At 41.5% G+C, this 19,140-nt stretch overlaps 2 protein-coding genes across 2 annotated transcripts; both read right to left on the bottom strand.

Annotated features, from left to right (window-relative positions):
* Nucleotides 1-5,917: 5,917 nt before the first annotated feature.
* Nucleotides 5,918-15,258, bottom strand: LOC134189080 (uncharacterized). Its single transcript, XM_062657310.1, has 19 exons — nt 15,241-15,258; nt 14,817-14,841; nt 14,533-14,658; nt 14,331-14,456; nt 13,361-13,486; nt 11,218-11,343; nt 10,971-11,096; nt 10,703-10,828; nt 10,510-10,635; nt 10,320-10,448; nt 10,168-10,266; nt 10,066-10,112; nt 9,717-9,753; nt 8,522-9,658; nt 8,380-8,456; nt 7,020-7,170; nt 6,783-6,962; nt 6,544-6,644; nt 5,918-6,402 (listed from the first exon to the last, which is right to left on the bottom strand). Exons 2-19 carry the CDS (start codon nt 14,839-14,841, stop codon nt 6,148-6,150), a joined length of 3,120 nt encoding a protein of 1,039 aa, XP_062513294.1. The 5' UTR covers nt 15,241-15,258; the 3' UTR covers nt 5,918-6,147.
* A 256-nt stretch (nt 15,259-15,514) lies between these two features.
* On the bottom strand, nt 15,515-16,503 carry LOC134189082 (uncharacterized). Its single transcript, XM_062657313.1, has one exon. It carries the CDS (start codon nt 16,494-16,496, stop codon nt 15,681-15,683), a length of 816 nt encoding a protein of 271 aa, XP_062513297.1. The 5' UTR covers nt 16,497-16,503; the 3' UTR covers nt 15,515-15,680.
* Between the last annotated feature and the right edge of the window lie 2,637 nt (nt 16,504-19,140).

Genomic DNA, 19,140 nt, shown 5'->3' with positions numbered 1-19,140 from the left:
GTCTGTGTGTCTGTCTATCTCTCTGTCTGTGTGCCTGTCCATCTCTCTGTCTGTCTGTGTCCGTCCATCTGTCCGTCTATCCATCTGTCTGTGACAGTGTCAGTCTGTCCATTCATTTGCTTATCCATCACTCTATCAGCAAACACGTGCTACACAATCAAGTCACTACAATCTGTACCCAATGCTGCTGCTTTGTCCTCCACAACAGCCAACTTCTCATCCTTCATTTTCTCCACTCCTCATTGCTGTTGATCTCCATCGGCTGTCACACCTCCCAGTCCCTCCTTGACTTCATTCACCGATTTCACACTCACAGCAGTCAAAGTTGTTATCGGTTGTTAAACAGCAAAAGGCATTGGATTACTGGAAGTCAACTTTGACAATTCAAATGAGAAAGAATCTACAGAAAATCAACACAATTCCCACATGATCACAACACACACACACACACACACACACACACACACACACACACACACACACACACACACACACACACACACACAAACACACCGACAGACAGACAGACAGACAGACAGACAGACATTTAGAACATCGCTCATTAGAGTTTTAGCAATAGTCAATCTGTATGTCTCAGTAGATGGACATTTAGCTTAGCAGTTTTACCTATAGTGTTCTTGTAAAATTTTGCTTTTTTGTGTTCAATAGTGAATAAGACAGACAGACAGACAGACAGAGACAGACAGTTGTAGGTAGAACCAAGCCCTATTGGCTTGGGTAGTATTTAGTTGCTTTGCTTAGATGGTGTATAATAGTTCAATGTTTGAAAATATATGTATTGACAGACAGACAGACAGACAGACAACACATTGGAGAAGACGCTTGTCAGTACAACTTCAGCGTTGCAATGCCTCGGTGTTGGCTAGAAAGATGATCAGAGTAACATATGGACAGAATACTGACCAGAGTTTAGATGTTGTTCAACTTTCAATTCAGTAAACTAAATTTCGGTTTGTAGGCTCCGTAGGGGAGCTTTTTAATGCTAATTGTTATTTGTGTAATTGTAATTGTAGTTGTGACACTTGTTGTTCATTAGTTGTTACTTTAGTTTCACCTGTATTAGCTTTGATGTATAAAAATATATGAAAATTTGACAGACAGACAGACAGACACACACACACACACACACACACACACACACACACACACACACACACACACACACACACACACACCTATCGGTTTTGTTGGTGTGACTATCTGCCCACTAACAGTCAAATTTGATGTTCCTTTGTTGTCTGACTGGGCTGATAGAGACGTCATCCCTTCCTTTACAGCTCCAACTGACACAAGAGACGAGTTCTCATTACTGACATTTAGCCAAGCAACACACAAGAGTGATTCTCACGGAAATTTGGTGTCTCCATGTCCTGTGCTTAAACCAAGTTGGTAGAACCACGAACAGACAGTCTGACAGCAACTGAAGCAAAATACAAAATGTAGATCTTTACTGTGGAGGGATTGTACAGGATTAGTGTCTTCTTTCATTCATGAATCTGTCAGCCAATCATCCGTCTGTCTGTCTGTCTGCCCGTCTGTCCATTGTCTGTTTGCATGTCCATCTCTCTGTCTGTTCTCTCTCTCTCTGTCTGTCCATTGTTTGTCCATCTTTCTGTCTGTTTGTCTACTCGTCTGTCCATTGTCTGTCTGTCTGTCTGTATGTATGTCCATTTCTCTGTCTGTTCATCTGTCTGTCTGTATGCATGTATGTCCATCTCTCTGTCTGTCCTCTCCATCTGTCTGTCTGTCCATTGTCTATCCATCCATCCCAACTTTTACATGCAAGCGCCATTTTGTCCATCCCATCCATACGTGGAAGCTGCGTCATGCTGTACAGACAGGAAGTAGAGTCGGGACGGGGTAGAGGCTAGTCACTTTGATTCTCCATCTGTCTGTCTGTCCGTCCATCTGTCTGTCTGTCCATCTGTCTGTCTGTCAATACATATATTTTCAAAGAACAACACTACTACATTCTAGTCTGGCCCAAACGGCCGACGCCATAATTTAACTACGTGCGAATGAAGAATGTCCCAGTCTTGCCAACTTTCTGCTAATTACGCTAGCATTACACCTTTGCAAAGCTACCGACATGCATTTACGCCACAATAACTTAAATTCATGACTGTTCTTTCTTCCGTCTTCGTCTATGTCTGTCCAACTGTCTGTCTGTCTGTCCAACTGTCTGTCTGTCTGTCCATCTGTATGTCTGTCCAGCTGTATGTCTGTCCATCTGTCTGTCTGTCCATCTGTCTGTCTGTCCATCTGTCTGTCTGTCTGTCCAACTGTCTGTCTGTCTGTCCATCTGTATGTCTGTCCAGCTGTATGTCTGTCCATCTGTCTGTCTGTCCATCTGTCTGTCTGTCCATCTGTCTGTCCATCCATCCAAACATCTTTGATGGTCTACATGTCTGCCCTTCCATCCAATTAACTTCCCATCATCAGTCTCTTTCCCTCTGTCTGTCTATCAAGTCCAACCATTTGCCCACTTGTCTGTTCATGCTGCTATACTCTAAACTCTCCACATCCAAACATCATACCAACTGGCTGTGTCGTTGACATCACCGGCATCAAGCTCGTTCCCAGTGTGCTCACATTTCTCAGCTTGAAATGCTTGAAAGGACAGTTGGGCTTGAGACAGCCACTCAGTTGAATCTCAAAGTAACAGGGCAACTCACTCTTCAACGGCTAAACATTCGACATTCTCACAAGAATGTGAGAAATAACGGAAAGTGTCACCACTCACAGTGATATGCATATGTCTGAATGGACATGCTGATCGAAAGCACGATCCTTGTAGCCACAACGTACAGACAGTGTTGTTACCGAGTGCAGCTTGACTATGACGAAAAGGGCATTGGTCACCCTGGAATAGAGACGACAGTCAAGACGTACAAAACATAATTTGTATACAAATAATTTATATAAATAAATAATTATTAAATAATAAAAATAATAAATAATAATTAATTAATTAACACTAAATTTGCAATTAATTAACAATAATTGCAAATTAATTAACAATAATATATAATTAATATATATAAATAAATAATTAATATAAAATAATTAATTAATTAACAATAATATATAATATATATAAATAAATTATTAATATAAAATAATTAATTAATTAACAATAATTTGCACACAATTAATTTATTATTTATAAATTATTAATATAAAAATTAATAATTAATAAATAAAAAATCAATCACATGCAAATTATTTATTTGCTATTTAATAATTTATTATTTATTTATTAATTTATTATATATCTCTCTCCCCTCTCTCTCTCTCTCACACACACACACACACACACACACACACACACACACAATTTACAGAAAATAACTTTTATTACTATTTATTAATTTATTAACAATACATAAATAAGTAATTTGCATACAATTAATTTATATTAATAAATAATAAATAAAAATAAATTAATTAATAATTTGCATATAATTAATTTATATTAATAAATAATAAATAATAAATAAAAATAAATAAATATTTGCATACAATTAATTTATATTTTTATTTGTTTATATAAATTAATGTATGCAAATTATTTATTTATTTTAATAAATTATTAATCAATAATTCACATGATTGGTGACTATATCAACTCTACCTTCAGACATTCAGCATTATAATAGAAATAACAATCGTCTCCTTTTGTAGCCATTCGATAGCCTCAAGCCTGCAACACAAATGAAATACATGCTACACACAAACTCATCGACGTCATGCAACTTCTGTGTTTCACACCACAAAAAAGGACACAACAGACAAACAGAGACTTGAAATGAGTTTAGATGGAAAGTGTGTGAGTGTGGCACATAAGTGTGTGTGTGTGTGTGTGTGTGTGTGTGTGTGTGTGTGTGTGTGTGTGTGTGTGTGTGTGTGTGTGTGTGTGTGTGTGTGTGTGTGTGTGTGTGTGTGTGTGGTGTATTTACCATTCATGATACATTTGTCATCTGTTGATAGTTTGTCCGTCTGTCTGTCCATTGTTTGCCTGTGTCTGTCAATTTTTTGTCCACCTGTCTGTCCATTGTTTGTTTTTCTTGTCTGTCAATTATCCGTCCATTGTTTGTTTGACTGTCTGTCAATTGTTTGTCCATCTGTTTTTCTGTCCATCTGTCTGTCAATTGTTTGTCCATCTGTTTTTCTGTCCATCTGTCTGTCAATTGTTTGTCCGTCTGTTTGTCAATTGTTTGTCCATCTGTTTTCTGTCCATCTGTCTGTCAATTGTTTGTCCATCTGTTTGTCAATTGTTTGTCCATCTGTCTGTCAATTGTTTGTCCATCTGTTTTCTGTCCATCTGTCTGTCAATTGTTTGTCCATCTGTCTGTCAATTGTTTGTCCATCTGTTTTCTGTCCATCTGTCTGTCAATTGTTTGTCCATCTGTTTTCTGTCCATCTGTCTGTCAATTGTTTGTCCATCTGTTTGTCAATTGTTTGTCCATCTGTTTTCTGTCCATCTGTCTGTCAATTGTTTGTCCATCTGTTTCTGTCCATCTGTCTGTCAATTGTTTGTCCATCTGTTTTCTGTCCATCTGTCTGTCAATTGTTTGTCCATCTGTTTGTCAATTGTTTGTCCATCTGTTTTCTGTCCATCTGTCTGTCAATTGTTTGTCCATCTGTTTCTGTCCATCTGTCTGTCAATTGTTTGTCCATCTGTTTTCTGTCCATCTGTCTGTCAATTGTTTGTCCATCTGTTCTCTGTCCATCTGTCTGTCCATTGTTTGTTTGTCTGTCTGTAAGTTGTTTGTCTGTGTGTCTGTCTATTATTTGTCCGTCTGTTTGTCTATTGTTTGTCCATCCATTTTTTCAATATATTTACATGCAGATTTCTCTTTTATAAGTTTTGCATGAGACGACGAAGTGAACTAGCATGGTTGGTATAGAACAGAAAATGTAGCATCCGTGTTATACAATATGACAAACAAACACAATCCAGACAAGACCGATACACATACCTGCAATGAAATGACACACAAAAGTCGATTGTGCCGAGTGAGTACGATTGCCGCTCCAAACGTTCGAATCAGCACAGCAAGAATGAATTAATTAATTAAATTGTCAACTAACACAGTCAGTCGTTGATATCAATCACAGCCTTTACTTCCTTCTCACGAGATTGACGACGCGTCTCTGAACACGACGACACACGAATGTAACAACTGAGTTGCCACCATCCACACATTCCGCCTTCCGTTACGCACAAAACAAGAGAAAAAGTCTTGTTCTTAACGCGCGCTACTTGAACCCCAATTATCGTGAAATCAACAAATTTCCAAACTGACAAACCACTGATTGTCATCAACGTCTCATCACGTCCTACTCGGGAGTTTGTTCTTGACCGAATCTGTGCGATTTCCTTTTCGTCTCCACCATAGCAACCATTCAATGTCACGTGACCACATCCAGCGTCTTCCTGCGTCACTTTCTTGACTATCTTGTTATCTCCATGCACGAACAGCACCGAGTTTTACTTTTCCACGCACTTTCCGCTTACGTTTTGACCAGTTCAAAGCGCCGCTCTGTAAGTCCAAAATATGAGGTAACCGAATGGGGTCCCAGTAACAGTCAGGAAGGCAATTGTGGCTGGTTTGATATTTACTTGTCATTTACGTTTGTGAAGGATCAGGAAAAGCGTGTAGAGCGCAATACCGGGTCATGCAGCATGCTGGAAAGGTAGCGTTCAGGCGGAGCAACGCGATGTGAGGGGCTAAGCGACACGCGAGCGATACGCAAACAACTGCATCACCTGCATTGACTCTTCGTCCGCGTTTCTTACCGTTACAAAGTACAATGACACTTGAAATGCAAATCCCTGAAAATACGGGAATTTTTCTATATGCTAGACTATCTGAATTAATTGAGTGCTTGTTGTAATGTTTTAACATACTATACATCTCCTAACGTCAGTATCAGAAAACTGTGTATGATACAATGTCAAGTGAACACCGCTTTGAGTGTACGCTTGACGCATTGTTACGTGCTATTTGAGCAAATTCCCGTATCAAAAACAAATATAAATGGAAATGTCACACTTAGAAACAAGTAGGATATCATTGACACTAGGTACAAAATTAAAAATGTAAAAATTTGTTCGTAATTCTACCCAATTTCACTTTGATTTTGTGCCTTCTTCACTGCTTTCTCTGCTGCTGCACCAACACCTGCTTGTCTGCATGCTTCCAGGAGTATTGCAAGAGTTGCTTTGTACACTCGTTTTCTCCACAGTGAGAAGATATGTACGAGGAGAACAGTCAAGTTACGAGGGAAACGTTCTTGACAATCAGACAACTCTTCTATGTCGACTCCAAGACGAATACCAATCTCATACCAATGACTTCTGACAGCCTTGCCAACCTGTAACAAAGAGAGACAATAAAACAAAATACCCAAATATTTATTAATTAAAATTTATTAATTCATTAATTTATATATTTTTATTTATTTATTTACTCAATTATAGTCACACCAATAACCTGGATTCATGACTGTGTTTACCTCAAGAAACTGTACATCAGACACAATTGCTTGTAAATCTAATTTTTCAGATCTGTAACTTGACAAGCTCCTCCTCTTCGCAACAGAGACTGAAGAATGTTCTAGAAAATGTAATAAACACATCAACATACATTTAAATGATGCATAAAATGACATCACAGTTTTAACTGAAATCAACCACCAACTTTTATAGCAACAACCAACAGAACAATGAAACAGATTTTAGTGCAGATTCATACCTTTCTCTGTCCCTTGATCTACTATTCCTGGTAGCATGCTGCTGTCACCCTCACGATCATTGACAATACGAGGTAACATCTCTGCAGACGGGTCAATGAAAACATGTACAAAATATCCGAGACGAGTTTGTCCATCTGAAGAAAATATGTGTATCTCCACTCGATCAGCATGTGGCCAAGCTACATACAACAATCAAGGTAAACACATGTCTATCATGTCAAATGTATGTAACTTACCAGGAGTAACAGTTTCTATTGTACGACTATCCAGCCTTTCTCCTGGAACTTCTTCAACTGTCTGACCTGTAGTATCTATGTACCGGAAAGTACATCCTGTGTAAGGAACTTCACTTCCAACAGGAAGACGAACTAGCAATGAGCTTTTCCCCTGACAGAAAGATACAACAGAAATGTTAATAAAGATTCTGAAGATGACAATTAGACAACATAAAAGTCTTGTACCAAAGTAGGAAAATAGAATATGAGCACTTGTCAAGTACCATATGGTATCAGTTAAAGTGATAAAACTGACAGGATATTTATCCATGCAATATGCTTAATACATACAGCCTACAGTGTTCCCACTCTTCCCTTTTACTGGCTTACCATTAAGTATGTGGTGCAATAGTTAATTCATACTGAAAGTACTCACCACATGCACCTTTAGTGCTAGCCTCAGTGCACACATACAAATGGACAAAATTATGTTAAAGTCTTTCATGTCAGCGTTGTCCCTGACGAGACAGTTAAGAACATAGCTCCCCTGCCTCCAGAGGTGGGGCCTTCGTGCACTACATGGAGTCTCTGGACCAGCACTGACAATCCATGTGGAGCTTGGCCAAAGCATCCATACCTATGGCTAAGGCATAGCCCTGGACCTGGACACAAGGGTCCACCACATGTGCCTGTCTGCTGCATGATGTTACTGCCAAACCAGCAAACATTAGTCTCGCATATCCTTCACGCGTACATCCTTGCCACGCACGCACACGCGTGCACACAGACACACAGACACAAACACAGACACACACACACACACACACACACACACACACACACACACACACACCTAAGAATCTTAAATGTCAGGAGCTGCCATTCAGAGATCACGCCCACAGCAGTTAAGCTGGGCCCTGTGCGCTGCTCAGGGAAATCTGGGCCTACGCTAGCAAATTCCTGGAGCCAGGCCAGGCACTCGCAGGAGCACTGACTTGTGAAACCAACTGTGGTGTGAGCACCCGAAGTCTCACCAGGACCCCAGTGGCTGATGTCACATCATGACCAGGTACTCATTTATACTCCTGAGTGGAGAGTAGCAAATGTGTGTTAGTTTCTTGCTGAAGGAAATTATGCCATAGCTCGCTGTCACTGTGATTTAAACTTGCGACCCTTCAAGGTCCCTGATGTAAACACTCCATAAGATGACTCTCAAACCAACTGAGCTATAGCACACACACACACACACACACACACACACACACACACACACACACACACACACACACACACACACACACACTTAGTTACTACGTAAAGTCTCTGTGCATGCAAATGCTGAGTCTTAATTAATTAACTACAACTAACAAAACATTCTTACTTGAACTTTGCTATAGATGGGACTGACATCACATTGACTGACAGTGTGTACATCAGCAGACTGCTGAATTATGGATCCTACATGTCATTATACACACACTATGATGTAATAAAATTAACTAATCCAAATGTAAATAACAAACTTTGTGATGAAGTTCTATCCCTTGCTGCTGTTGATGAAGATGTGGAGCCAGAAGAATGTAGACCCTCTTCACTACAGAAGTACAATGCTTCCTGTTCCTCATCTGGAAGAGAAGGAGAGTCAGAAGGTAAACTGGAATTCGATGAATCAGCTGATTTGGACAGTTTGTGAACTGCTTCCAGTGTGAGACTGAACTCCACTACTTCGTCTCGTCTTTTGTATTCAACAAGAATAGGAAGCACTAAACAATTAGGACAAGAAACATTTGCTTTAACATCAAATGTAAAGCAATGATCGTGATCAAATGATTGACTCCACAAATATTCAGTTGGATACTGAACTTCTACATCACCTCGACACAATGACCATTCTGAGTCTGATGGAAGTTGGGGCTTCATGACCACACGTCCTTGCTTGCAAACTATGATTTCTGTCACTGGACAGAGTTGGATAGCAGGAAATGCGTTAAGCACTTCATGTTTCCTAATGATTTGTTGCCCTAATTCTTCATATGAATTGAAAAGATGCACAGACAATGACCATTTGCAAGAAGAAAGACTTCGACCAAGAACTACACATCCCATCTTCCTTCTGAATAAAATGGTTGGATGCCTAATAACACGGACAATCCAGATCCACCAACTCAACTTGTCCACCTCCACTGACCAGCTGTGGGGATCAAATGGAATGTGTGACTGACCTTCCTGAGTATCAGGAGAATACACTACTACACCACGCCATCTCCACTTCATTTCATCGAGTCTTGATTCACATCTCATCAGAGTAAACGACCCACCTGCTGAAGTCACATCAGCTATGGTGTTGATACACACTTTGATTGGCTTGCTGAATGAGACATCATGGGGACCAAGAAAAATAACTGGACTGACCACTTGGGAGCCACTAGCAGAGACGGGAGGCATATACATATCATGCATGAATGAATGAATGGAGAATTGTGTTGGTGATTGAACGGCACCCGCTGGAACAGTAATGCTCACACTGCCAGCACTCAGCTCTCCTCCCTCACTGCCAATCGTCTCATGGAATGACAAGCCATCACTGCTACCAACGTGCAACACTTCCAATGTACCACCCACCCACAATGGGTGGCAGAGATCAGAAATGTCAACATTTTCTAGTAAACAAACAACATGGGATGAGTTGCTTAATGGATTGTATGCAGCATGTCATACCCATTGTGCGTGCAGATTGATCGGGATGATCGTCACCCTACACAGAACAGAGAGATCAGAGTAGAATACAGAAATTACACTCAATCAAGTGACAAAAATTATCAAAACTCAAATCATTTACTAAGTTGATAAATAAGACAAAAGTAAACGTACACAAATATATCCCAACCAACTGATTAAATAACAGAAAAACAAAAATCACAACACACATTCAAAAGCGAGAAAAGAGAAACAAACAAATCAGTGTAAGTAAAGCAACAAACAGACTGACTGCTCAACACAAGCAACAATCAAACAAACACACAAGCAAACAGATGATGACTGTTGTAAGTCTGCTATCATTCTCTACCTCATCCTCAATCGATGAATTTTCTCTCTCAAGTCTATTTCCTCTCTCTAACACATACAAGTAGTTCAACACAATCTTTACAAAGCCAATGATTGTCCTCACCATCTGTCTGTTCCACTTCTTCTGCTTTCCCTTCACCAATAATTGTCTCCCCAGATTGTGGCCGTTGGAATGAGCTCAGTCTCCTTAGTAGACGCATTACTGCACAACAAACTCAATAATCACAACATTAACCTTCCACTCAAATATCAGACCTTCAGATTTCTGCCTGCTGTTGCTCGGCTGCTCGTTACTATTGATGATTCGAAGAGCAGTAAACAGAGCAGGCTGGGCACGTGTGTAGTCAGCAATATTTAGCAAACATTCTGACCATAAAATCAATGCTGAAAACAGAAAACAGCAACTGTGAGAGATGCAGGTAAAGAGAAATGAGGAAATTCTGACTGGAGATTTTCTCAGGATCATTTTGATGGAGACCAGCTGTTTCAATGTCGACAGCTTCAGAGAGAAGTTTCTCTGCATCTTTGTTGTTCCCTTGTTTCATAAGACATTCTCCCAAATATTTCAATGCTGTACAAATCAAGACACATTGATACACACACATGCTGATTTGACATTATAGAACATTTAGACATACACATTGCTGTATGAGGATGTTTCTCGTGGAATGAATGTCTGTGTATGTCCAGACATTCTCTCAAGTATTGTTCGCTCTCATCCAAGTTTCCAACTGCCATTAAATACACTCCCAGTTGACAAACAGCTGAGAACAACAACTACTCGTAACCAACACATGACAATTATGACTGATTTATACTGCAGTATCAACATGTGCAAATGATAATCAGCATGCCAAGCTCACAATTCACATAAAGTTGATGTCAAAAGAAAGACAAGAAACTAACCTGTAGCGACATGGGGATGCTCATGATGGAGAATTGATTTATACATCCTGACACAGTCGGTCATCAGCTTGATTGATTCACTTACTTTACCTTGTTGGTACACACACTGAGAAAGTGTGAACTGAACTGAAGAAGACAAACAATGATGATATTATAGACAACACATTGAAACAACGTGACGTGAGTAGAGTTGTTTTAGTAAGAAGAGTGAGACGTCTTACAATTGTATCAGAGAATGAACACATACCTCCAGCGAAATAAGGATGATCTTCTGTGTGAGCAGATTTCATGATCTCAAGTGAATGTCTCAATAATCTTTCTGCATCGGACAGTTTGTTTTGTCTCATAAAACAGCCACCAAGCATCCTCGTAGCTAAAATAAGAATAAAGGTGAGAATTAAGACACAACAACTTTTCTTGGTAATTGAGTTGCAAGACAACAATCAATGTCTAATATATTTCAATGCAGTAGTGAGAGATGAGTTCTTTCTCACACAACATGCAACCACTCTTCCAGTCTGTCCATCATAACTGATTAAACGAGACCTTTCTACAGCACATACCCTGCACACTGACATTGTTGTGTAGCTGTAGAAATGTGCACAGTGTAAGCATGCGCAATAACACCAGCAGTCAACAGTAGGTGTGCTTAATAAACGTGTTTGACAACTTGAACACCTTGTGTGTCATGTCTAGCACTTTTAAGCAAGAAAGCCACTATTTCTATTTCCATCAGTTTATTGATGATTACAACTCACAGTAACAACTACATTTCAAGATCTCACGATTTTGTAGTGACAATTAAACACAGACATGCAGACAAACAAGCAGACAGACAACGAACAGATAGAAAGACAGATAAAGGGACAGATACATGGACAAACAAACAGACAGACAGACAGACAGATAAACAGAAAGACAACCAATCACTCTACCAGCTGGTAAATGCAAACGATGTAACAAGTAATACACAAGCCACGGCCTCTAATGCATTAAACGTCCCTTTGTCTGTTTCTTACACATTATATCAGTATTTAAACAGAATTTTGGCTTTCAGTTTACGTGCTTTAATGTCTGACACACTGACACAGACAGGACAGACAGAAAATAGATAGAAATCATGGTCAACAAAGACAGATAGCAAAACTAAAAACTGAAGAGATCAACATACAATACACACTCAAGTAAATCCTATACTATAATACGCCAACCCACACTTCTATCTGTCTGTCTGGATGAATGTCTGTCTGTAACTTGCAATCAACATGACGCCTTTCTCAGATCGTTGCAAAACATGGCAGCCCAGTCGAGTATTTGGCCATCAGAGACAAACGGTCAAGTCGGATTTTGCCTGGACTGCCTCTGACGGCCAAAAACGAGACTTTGTCAGACTGAAATGAGATGCGCTGGAATTTGTTTGTTCAATTTATTAAACGAGAATGCGGATGTGACGTGGTTCTCCAGTTACTACTACACAACTGGTAGAGTGCAAGATGCGCATGCTGCAGTCGGCTCACCAAGCTGATTCTGCGTGCATGTGTGACGGAAGATGCGTCTTCTTCGCGGAAGTGGCGTGCAAAGCTAGATTGCTACCGCCGATAAGGCGGGGTAGCCTCAGGCCCTGTACGCTAGATATTCTTCATCAGCCATGCACCCACTGCAGTCGGTGTGGTACGTCTTCTTCGCTGCAAGATGTGTAGCGTAGGCAGTGGGATGCTATGAGACAGAACTCTGACTCGAGTGAATACAACGTGTGTGTGTGTGTGTGTGTGTGTGTGTGTGTGTGTGTGTGTGTGTGTGTGTGTGTGTTGAGACTGCTTGTAAAATACATCTCTAGATGTGACATGGAGTTCAAACTATCAACGTTCCCGAGAGATGTGAACTATGATAGTGTTGCTCTACTCATCTACTAGCGCACGCAACGTTACCCACCCATTAGCACACGTTAGGCCGGACTAGTCACTTTTTGCTTTCTACGCCCCTGGTGTGTGTGTGTGTGTGTGTGTGTGTGTGTGTGTGCGCGCGCGCGTGCATGCATGTGCGCATGCGTGCAGATTTTGTTTCTAGAGTAACACGTCCATGGACTCGCACTACAGTGAGATTGTGAGATGGGGGCTACTCCACTTGCCAAATAATGGACGACTGGAGAAAGTCAATTTTTGCGTTTTCTTCACTTAGGTAGCTACTATCTAGGTGCTAGCGCAATACTACCGCCCATAGCGTGGGTGAGGGCTAGTTCATGCAATAATACACAAACTCTCACACATACACAAGCAGGGAGAGACACAAGAGAAAGACAGACAGACTGGTGGTAAGACAAACATCATATCCTCTTGTCAAATAAGTTGAAAATCTTTCAAAAACAACAATTACTCACACACAACACTTACTCGATGCCACCTCCACATCATTAGCTGGAAGGTGTTTCTGTCGTATTAACAAGCACTCTTCCAGTAATGATGTGGCATCAACATACTTGGATTGATAAAAGTAACATTGCCCCAGAGTAAACAAGGCTGTAAGTACAAACAAACAAAAGTCAGTCATACAGTAAATATACCATATACATACAAGTACACACTCTATCATATGTGACATACACCAACACATACTAGACAGTGACTTTCACTGACTCTCTGCTTCCCCTTTCAAGACGTTCACCCCACATTCATTTGTCATGTTGGTGACACCAAATGCAGCAAGTACCTAACCCAGAGTTTTGTTGACGTGTTCTTACCGAGAGAAAATGGACCATAGGTCTACGTTTGGTGTCAATTGCAAACATCATGTAAACATTGCATATATAGGAAGCCTTTGCTCAATATCTGCATGTTTTTCACCACACATACTTACACTACTATTTTCTATGTAATAATCTACCCACATGAAGAACCGGCTGCTCAGCTAGTTACTGTGCAAATAAATGCAACTGACTAAATACGCATTCATCTCTTTAAAAACGTCAGTTGATCACAAACTTTCAGATGGCGAGTGTAATTAAGAGTCACTTGGTTAGCAAATGCATTTTCAATCCTAATGATGATTGGCAATTAAGTGAAGTTAGTTGTTACCAGCAGACAGACAGACGGACAGACAAGCAGACGGGAGGGCAGACAGCAAAGCTAACTATTTAGGTTGCATGCTATTGGAATGATCTCACATGATGTCATTTCCACGTATGATCCTTGCCATCATTATCTAGTTATCATACATGATAAAGGTTCATCTAAACTTCACTGCATCATTTAATCACTTTGAGTGATGTAGACTAGGCTGTATGTATCATGCAGTCAAATTCACTATTAACTGGATTTTAGTCTAAAATCATAAACATAAAACAAACATTACAATACAACTCACTGTTAGCAAGTGAGAGATTATGTGTCTCAGGATGTTTTCTCATAACTGATAAAAGATTTTCTAGAATTGCTTGTGCTTTCATATATTCTCCATTAAGAATGTATGTCTCCCCCAGATTACAAAGAACTGAACAGCAGAACAGAACCACAAACCCTGACTTTAGAATTTCTGCAATATTTTCAATCAAAACAACATTCCTCACCTCCCAGTCTCAGTCCATCTGTTACTTCTAAGTGTTGTTCTGCTATCGGTCTAGCTTCTTCATATATTCTAATTGCTTCAAGATAATGTCCTTCATTTGCTAGCTTCCTTCCTTTTTCACTAAAATCTATAAAATACAATCATTGTTACACTCAAACAAAATCTGTTTCTTAACAACATGCAACACATCAAACGTATATGCACCCACCCACCCAATCCTCACACAAACAGCTCATTTCTGAACATTAACTAAAACATGATCATTTCCCATATTGCAATGCTTACCTCTGATCTCTTTCTTGATATCCATCTGTTAACAAAAAGTCTAGATGAAAACATAGAGTTGACAAAGTCTAGAGACAAACAATGCTATCCTTCTACCAATAATCTCACATTCATTAATTAAAACTCGTAATTAGCTAAAACATTTCACGGGCTACGCGACATCAACTAGCGCAGTGCTTACAAAATTCCCGTATCATAATCCAGGTCGTGGCCCACTGCGAGAACAGAACACGAATCGAACGCAACACAAACGCTAGAACTGATTTCAATCAAAAGCAGCCGTCGAGACGTCTCAGCATTCAAACAAACGTGAGATTGAGTAGCAACGAAGGCGTCGCCTACACCGAAAAGGCGCAATTTCATCTATTCGTCCTCATTCTGCCTCTTTCTTACTACTAACTCTCTTGTAATGACGTAGACATACCTGTAACGGAAATACCTTTCACGGATCGAGCAGAAGACAGTGCGACAAGCGGGAAGAGATGACGAGTCACGTGGGTGAGCAGAAAGAACACATCTGCATACCCGGATGTAATAAAGATATACTTTGCCGACGCCCATTCGCTCCACTTTGACTGCCACACACCTCCACGATATGCATTTAGTTTCATTGCGTATTGGACTCTACTCTTACAAAAGAATTAATTTCAAAATATATTTTTTATTTTTGTTGAAGCATAACATTTATTTGTCACGTGACCAAAACAAGTACTCATTTATATTACCAATACAACACTAATTAAGTTGCATCCTGGTTAGTGGTATGTCATATACTAATCGCACATTAAAATTAATTTATCAATGTACATGTACATGTGTATTACTGTACATGTGCTGTACACGTGTTGATCAGTTGTGATGTTCTCACACTGATGTGGCTACCGTAGGCGTGTTGTTTGTTCCTCTACTTTTCTCCTCATATCTACGAGGTGGCTGCAACAAGAACGTGTTCTCACAAGCAGAACGCATCTCGTCCAACTTCACTCTTTCTCTCTTCCTGCATCCAACTCTCGCAACTTTCAGCAACAAAATTAATATCAAAACACATCCTGCGGTCGCCAAACATACACCCAACACTTTCATCGATTGAGACGGACTGTGAAATCTTGGTGCATTCACTTGTCCCACAACCGACCCATCGATATCAATCACGTCTATGGTTTTGACCAAACTGTTGCCAACAGCAACCGATACAACACAAACGTCGTTTTCTTCCTTAAACTGTGACGTCATACTGCAATTCGTTCCGTTGACATAACGAATCATCAAGACAAGCCTTGAACAGATGGCACTCATAGTGCTCACCGACTTGTTGTCAAACACAAGTTTTGGAGTGAGTGTACAACGAATGGTGTTGTGATTGAGTGTTGAGCATACGAAGTGAGTGTGTTGTTGAGACAGTCTCCAGACTATCTGATCTGGACACAATTGAGATGTTCGTAGCTCTACTCTGAACTCACCGTTTTGAGCAGGTGAACAGTCAGTCAATTGTGGATATGGTAGATCAATGGATTCTAGCGACCAGAAGTTTGTATGTGTGTGGCAGTCGATGCTCGGTCTTACGATCATCTTGACATCAAGTCTGCCCACAATGCCTGGATAACCATTGAGTTGAGGGCTACAGGATGTTGTGCCGTAATCTATTTCTACTCCTTGTTTTGGGTTTGATTGGTTGAGCATTTTGAGAGATGAGTTTGATAATGAGTCGACGAACCAACAAGGATAATGGTCAGGATGTGGTGGTTGTGTGTCATCGTGAAATAAGATTGGGGATGATGTGGAGTGTAAGCCATTGCAGTCATTATTGGTGTGAAAGTGGTTGACAGTCTGGCATAGACCAATCCAGTACTGAATGTTGTGTTCTGGTCTGTCGGTTTCGTTATGGGATCCGTAGATGAGATCTCTGCAGTAGGCATAAGTAGAATGATTTGTATGAATGTGTGCATGTACTCACGAACGTACACACACACACACACACACACACACACACACACACACACACACACACACACACACACACACACACACACACACACACACACACCACATGGTGGAGTGAGTGGTCGACGCGATCAAACTCATTTATGGCTTTGCTTGTGTCTCCAAAGACCAATGCGTGCCGTGCAAGAGCGTCCACAAACATTGCATGTGAAGTTCCCACTCTTAGAGATCATCTTTCGTTCCTGCGTTAACACAGACAAAACAAGTCACCATAAAAGAACCTGCACAATAGAATGGATTATAGTGAAATGAGCATGTGCAAAACTGATTCCACTCTCTCTTCCAGTACGTGCCATATGTTGACAGGTGTAAGACTAGAACATGCCAAAGAACATGTATGGGCGCAGTAAGCTGACCAGAAAACTGAAACCCCAAATTAGTAAACTGCTCTTTATAATTAGAGCCAAAAAGTGACCACAGCTGCTTACAGATACTGTGCTGAATTGCTATGAACCAAATCAGACTTTGTAGCAACAGCCTATTTATGGCGGCTGCACTCGCCATGCCCAGTGTTGTCATAGAGAATCTGTGCCATTTTATAGAGATAACAGTGCCACCTGTTATCCCATCACTCTCTGATAACACTGCCACCAGATTGTCCGCGACTGCTTATTCGTCAGGCAAGGCCTGCTTATTTCACTGCTAACCTTGACATCTAAGGGTTGTTTCACAATCCGCAACCTGTGGACCCGCTCGGTAGCAGACGGTGCTGCTCCTGGGAATAAACACACACACACACACACACACACACACACACACACACACACACACACACACACACACACACACACACACACACACGCACACACACACACACACACACACACACACACACACACACACACACACACACACACACACACACTTCATACCCTTTTGTGAGATTCACAATGTACGGAGGTGTCACAATAACACATGACTGATCTAAAAATCAGGCCATCATCACCACTACACACATTCTCTACAATCCACTAAGTGTTTCTTACATGTACCAGAGTCCGTTTTCATTGGACGTTTACAGTCATCACCTCTTTCCCTTGGACAATGAAAAGAAAATCTCTTTAGAGAACAAACTCCAATGCAATAGTGACATTTCTCTGATTCTGAGGCCGCAGTTCTGCTACACGGATCTTGTAAGCAATCCAAACAGGAACGATGAATCGAGCAATCCGAGTCCCGGTGATCGCTTTTCAGCATCACACCTACAGCAAATTTATTTACACACGCACGCACGCATACAATGTGACTGACACACACACACACACACACACACACACACACACACACACACACACACACACACACACGCGCGCGCGCGCGCGCGCGCGCACGCACGCACGCACGCAGGGTGAAAATGCTTGTTGGCGTATCTGCAGCTGATCGTAAGAATGGCAACTGGCTAGTCGACATCAGATTTAGGAGGTGTACGCGCGGTAACACACACGTGCGGGAACAACCTTCTTCTTGTATAAATATTCGTCGGGCTATGCTGGACCGATGTCGCGAGCTGGAACTCCGTCGTATGGACTGTGCTCGGAACCTGACCATGCGACCGCAAAGTGTGCTCTGTCGGTGCGGCCCCGGCCTCTTCTTGCACAGTCGAGCTCGCACGTCGCTCTTACTCCGATGCAATTCTCACCGTGTCTTGCGGTGGCGCCCAAGAGTGGTATCGGTTGCAACAAAGTGCCGATGTGTCGTGGGTGGAACCTGTGATCGCATAAAGTGGCACCATCGTGCACTTACAAGCACGCGTGTGGCACATGCGGAGTGCGGGGCCGGTAGTTGCACAGGAGGAGGACGCGGCTACTACGTAAACGATGAAAAACAGGGTTCAAAGTCACAGACCGGAGAGTAGACAAATAGCGGCCCATGGTGGTAGCTGGTGGCGTTTGCAGCTGAATTGGCGGCGAGTGGTTGCGGTGTGTTTGCGTGCGGGCCCCGATCGCTGCTCCAGACTGGCGTCGGTCGACCGCCTTCTTCCCTCAATGGCAACGCAGTCGAGTGCTTTCCGCTCGTAGGGCCGCTGGGCAGTGCGGGACAAGTCATGGGCTCAGCTGCATGACATGGTCCACGTCTTGGGTTGGCGTTCTCGTTGCGCCCGGAGAGATGGTTCCAGTGGTGTTGATCGTGGTTTGTTTGGAAGCAAGTTGCGGGGCCGTTTACGTTCAGTTTGAGTCGGACGACGCCGTGGTCGTGGCGGTGGTTCAAAAATGCAATTGCAGCAAAAACAGAGCGTGATACAACTATCTCTCCATTTGTGGCGGCGCACTGTAGCTTTGCGTTTACGTCGGCGCGCAGTCCATGCGGGCGCGCGAAACGCAGT

Source organism: Corticium candelabrum, chromosome 13, assembly GCF_963422355.1.
Source record: "Corticium candelabrum chromosome 13, ooCorCand1.1, whole genome shotgun sequence".
NCBI classification, from domain to species: Eukaryota; Metazoa; Porifera; class Homoscleromorpha; order Homosclerophorida; family Plakinidae; genus Corticium; species Corticium candelabrum.
Note: the sequence above shows the minus strand (reverse complement) of the source record. Positions and strands in the feature narration are given on the sequence as shown.

What these genes read in the sequence shown, in the direction of transcription:
- LOC134189080 (XM_062657310.1), bottom strand. Translation starts at nt 14,841, where the DNA reads ATGGATATCAAGAAAGAGATCAGAG. An exon ending in ACATCCTCATACAGCAATGT is followed by an intron (nt 10,636 to 10,702) that starts GTATGTCTAAAT and finishes TGATTTGTACAG; the next exon opens with CATTGAAATATTTGGGAGAA. An exon ending in TCAATCTGCACGCACAATGG is followed by an intron (nt 9,659 to 9,716) that starts GTATGACATGCT and finishes TTTGTTTACTAG; the next exon opens with AAAATGTTGACATTTCTGAT.
- LOC134189082 (XM_062657313.1), bottom strand. Translation starts at nt 16,496, where the DNA reads ATGCTCAACCAATCAAACCCAAAACAAGGAGTAGAAATAGATTACGGC.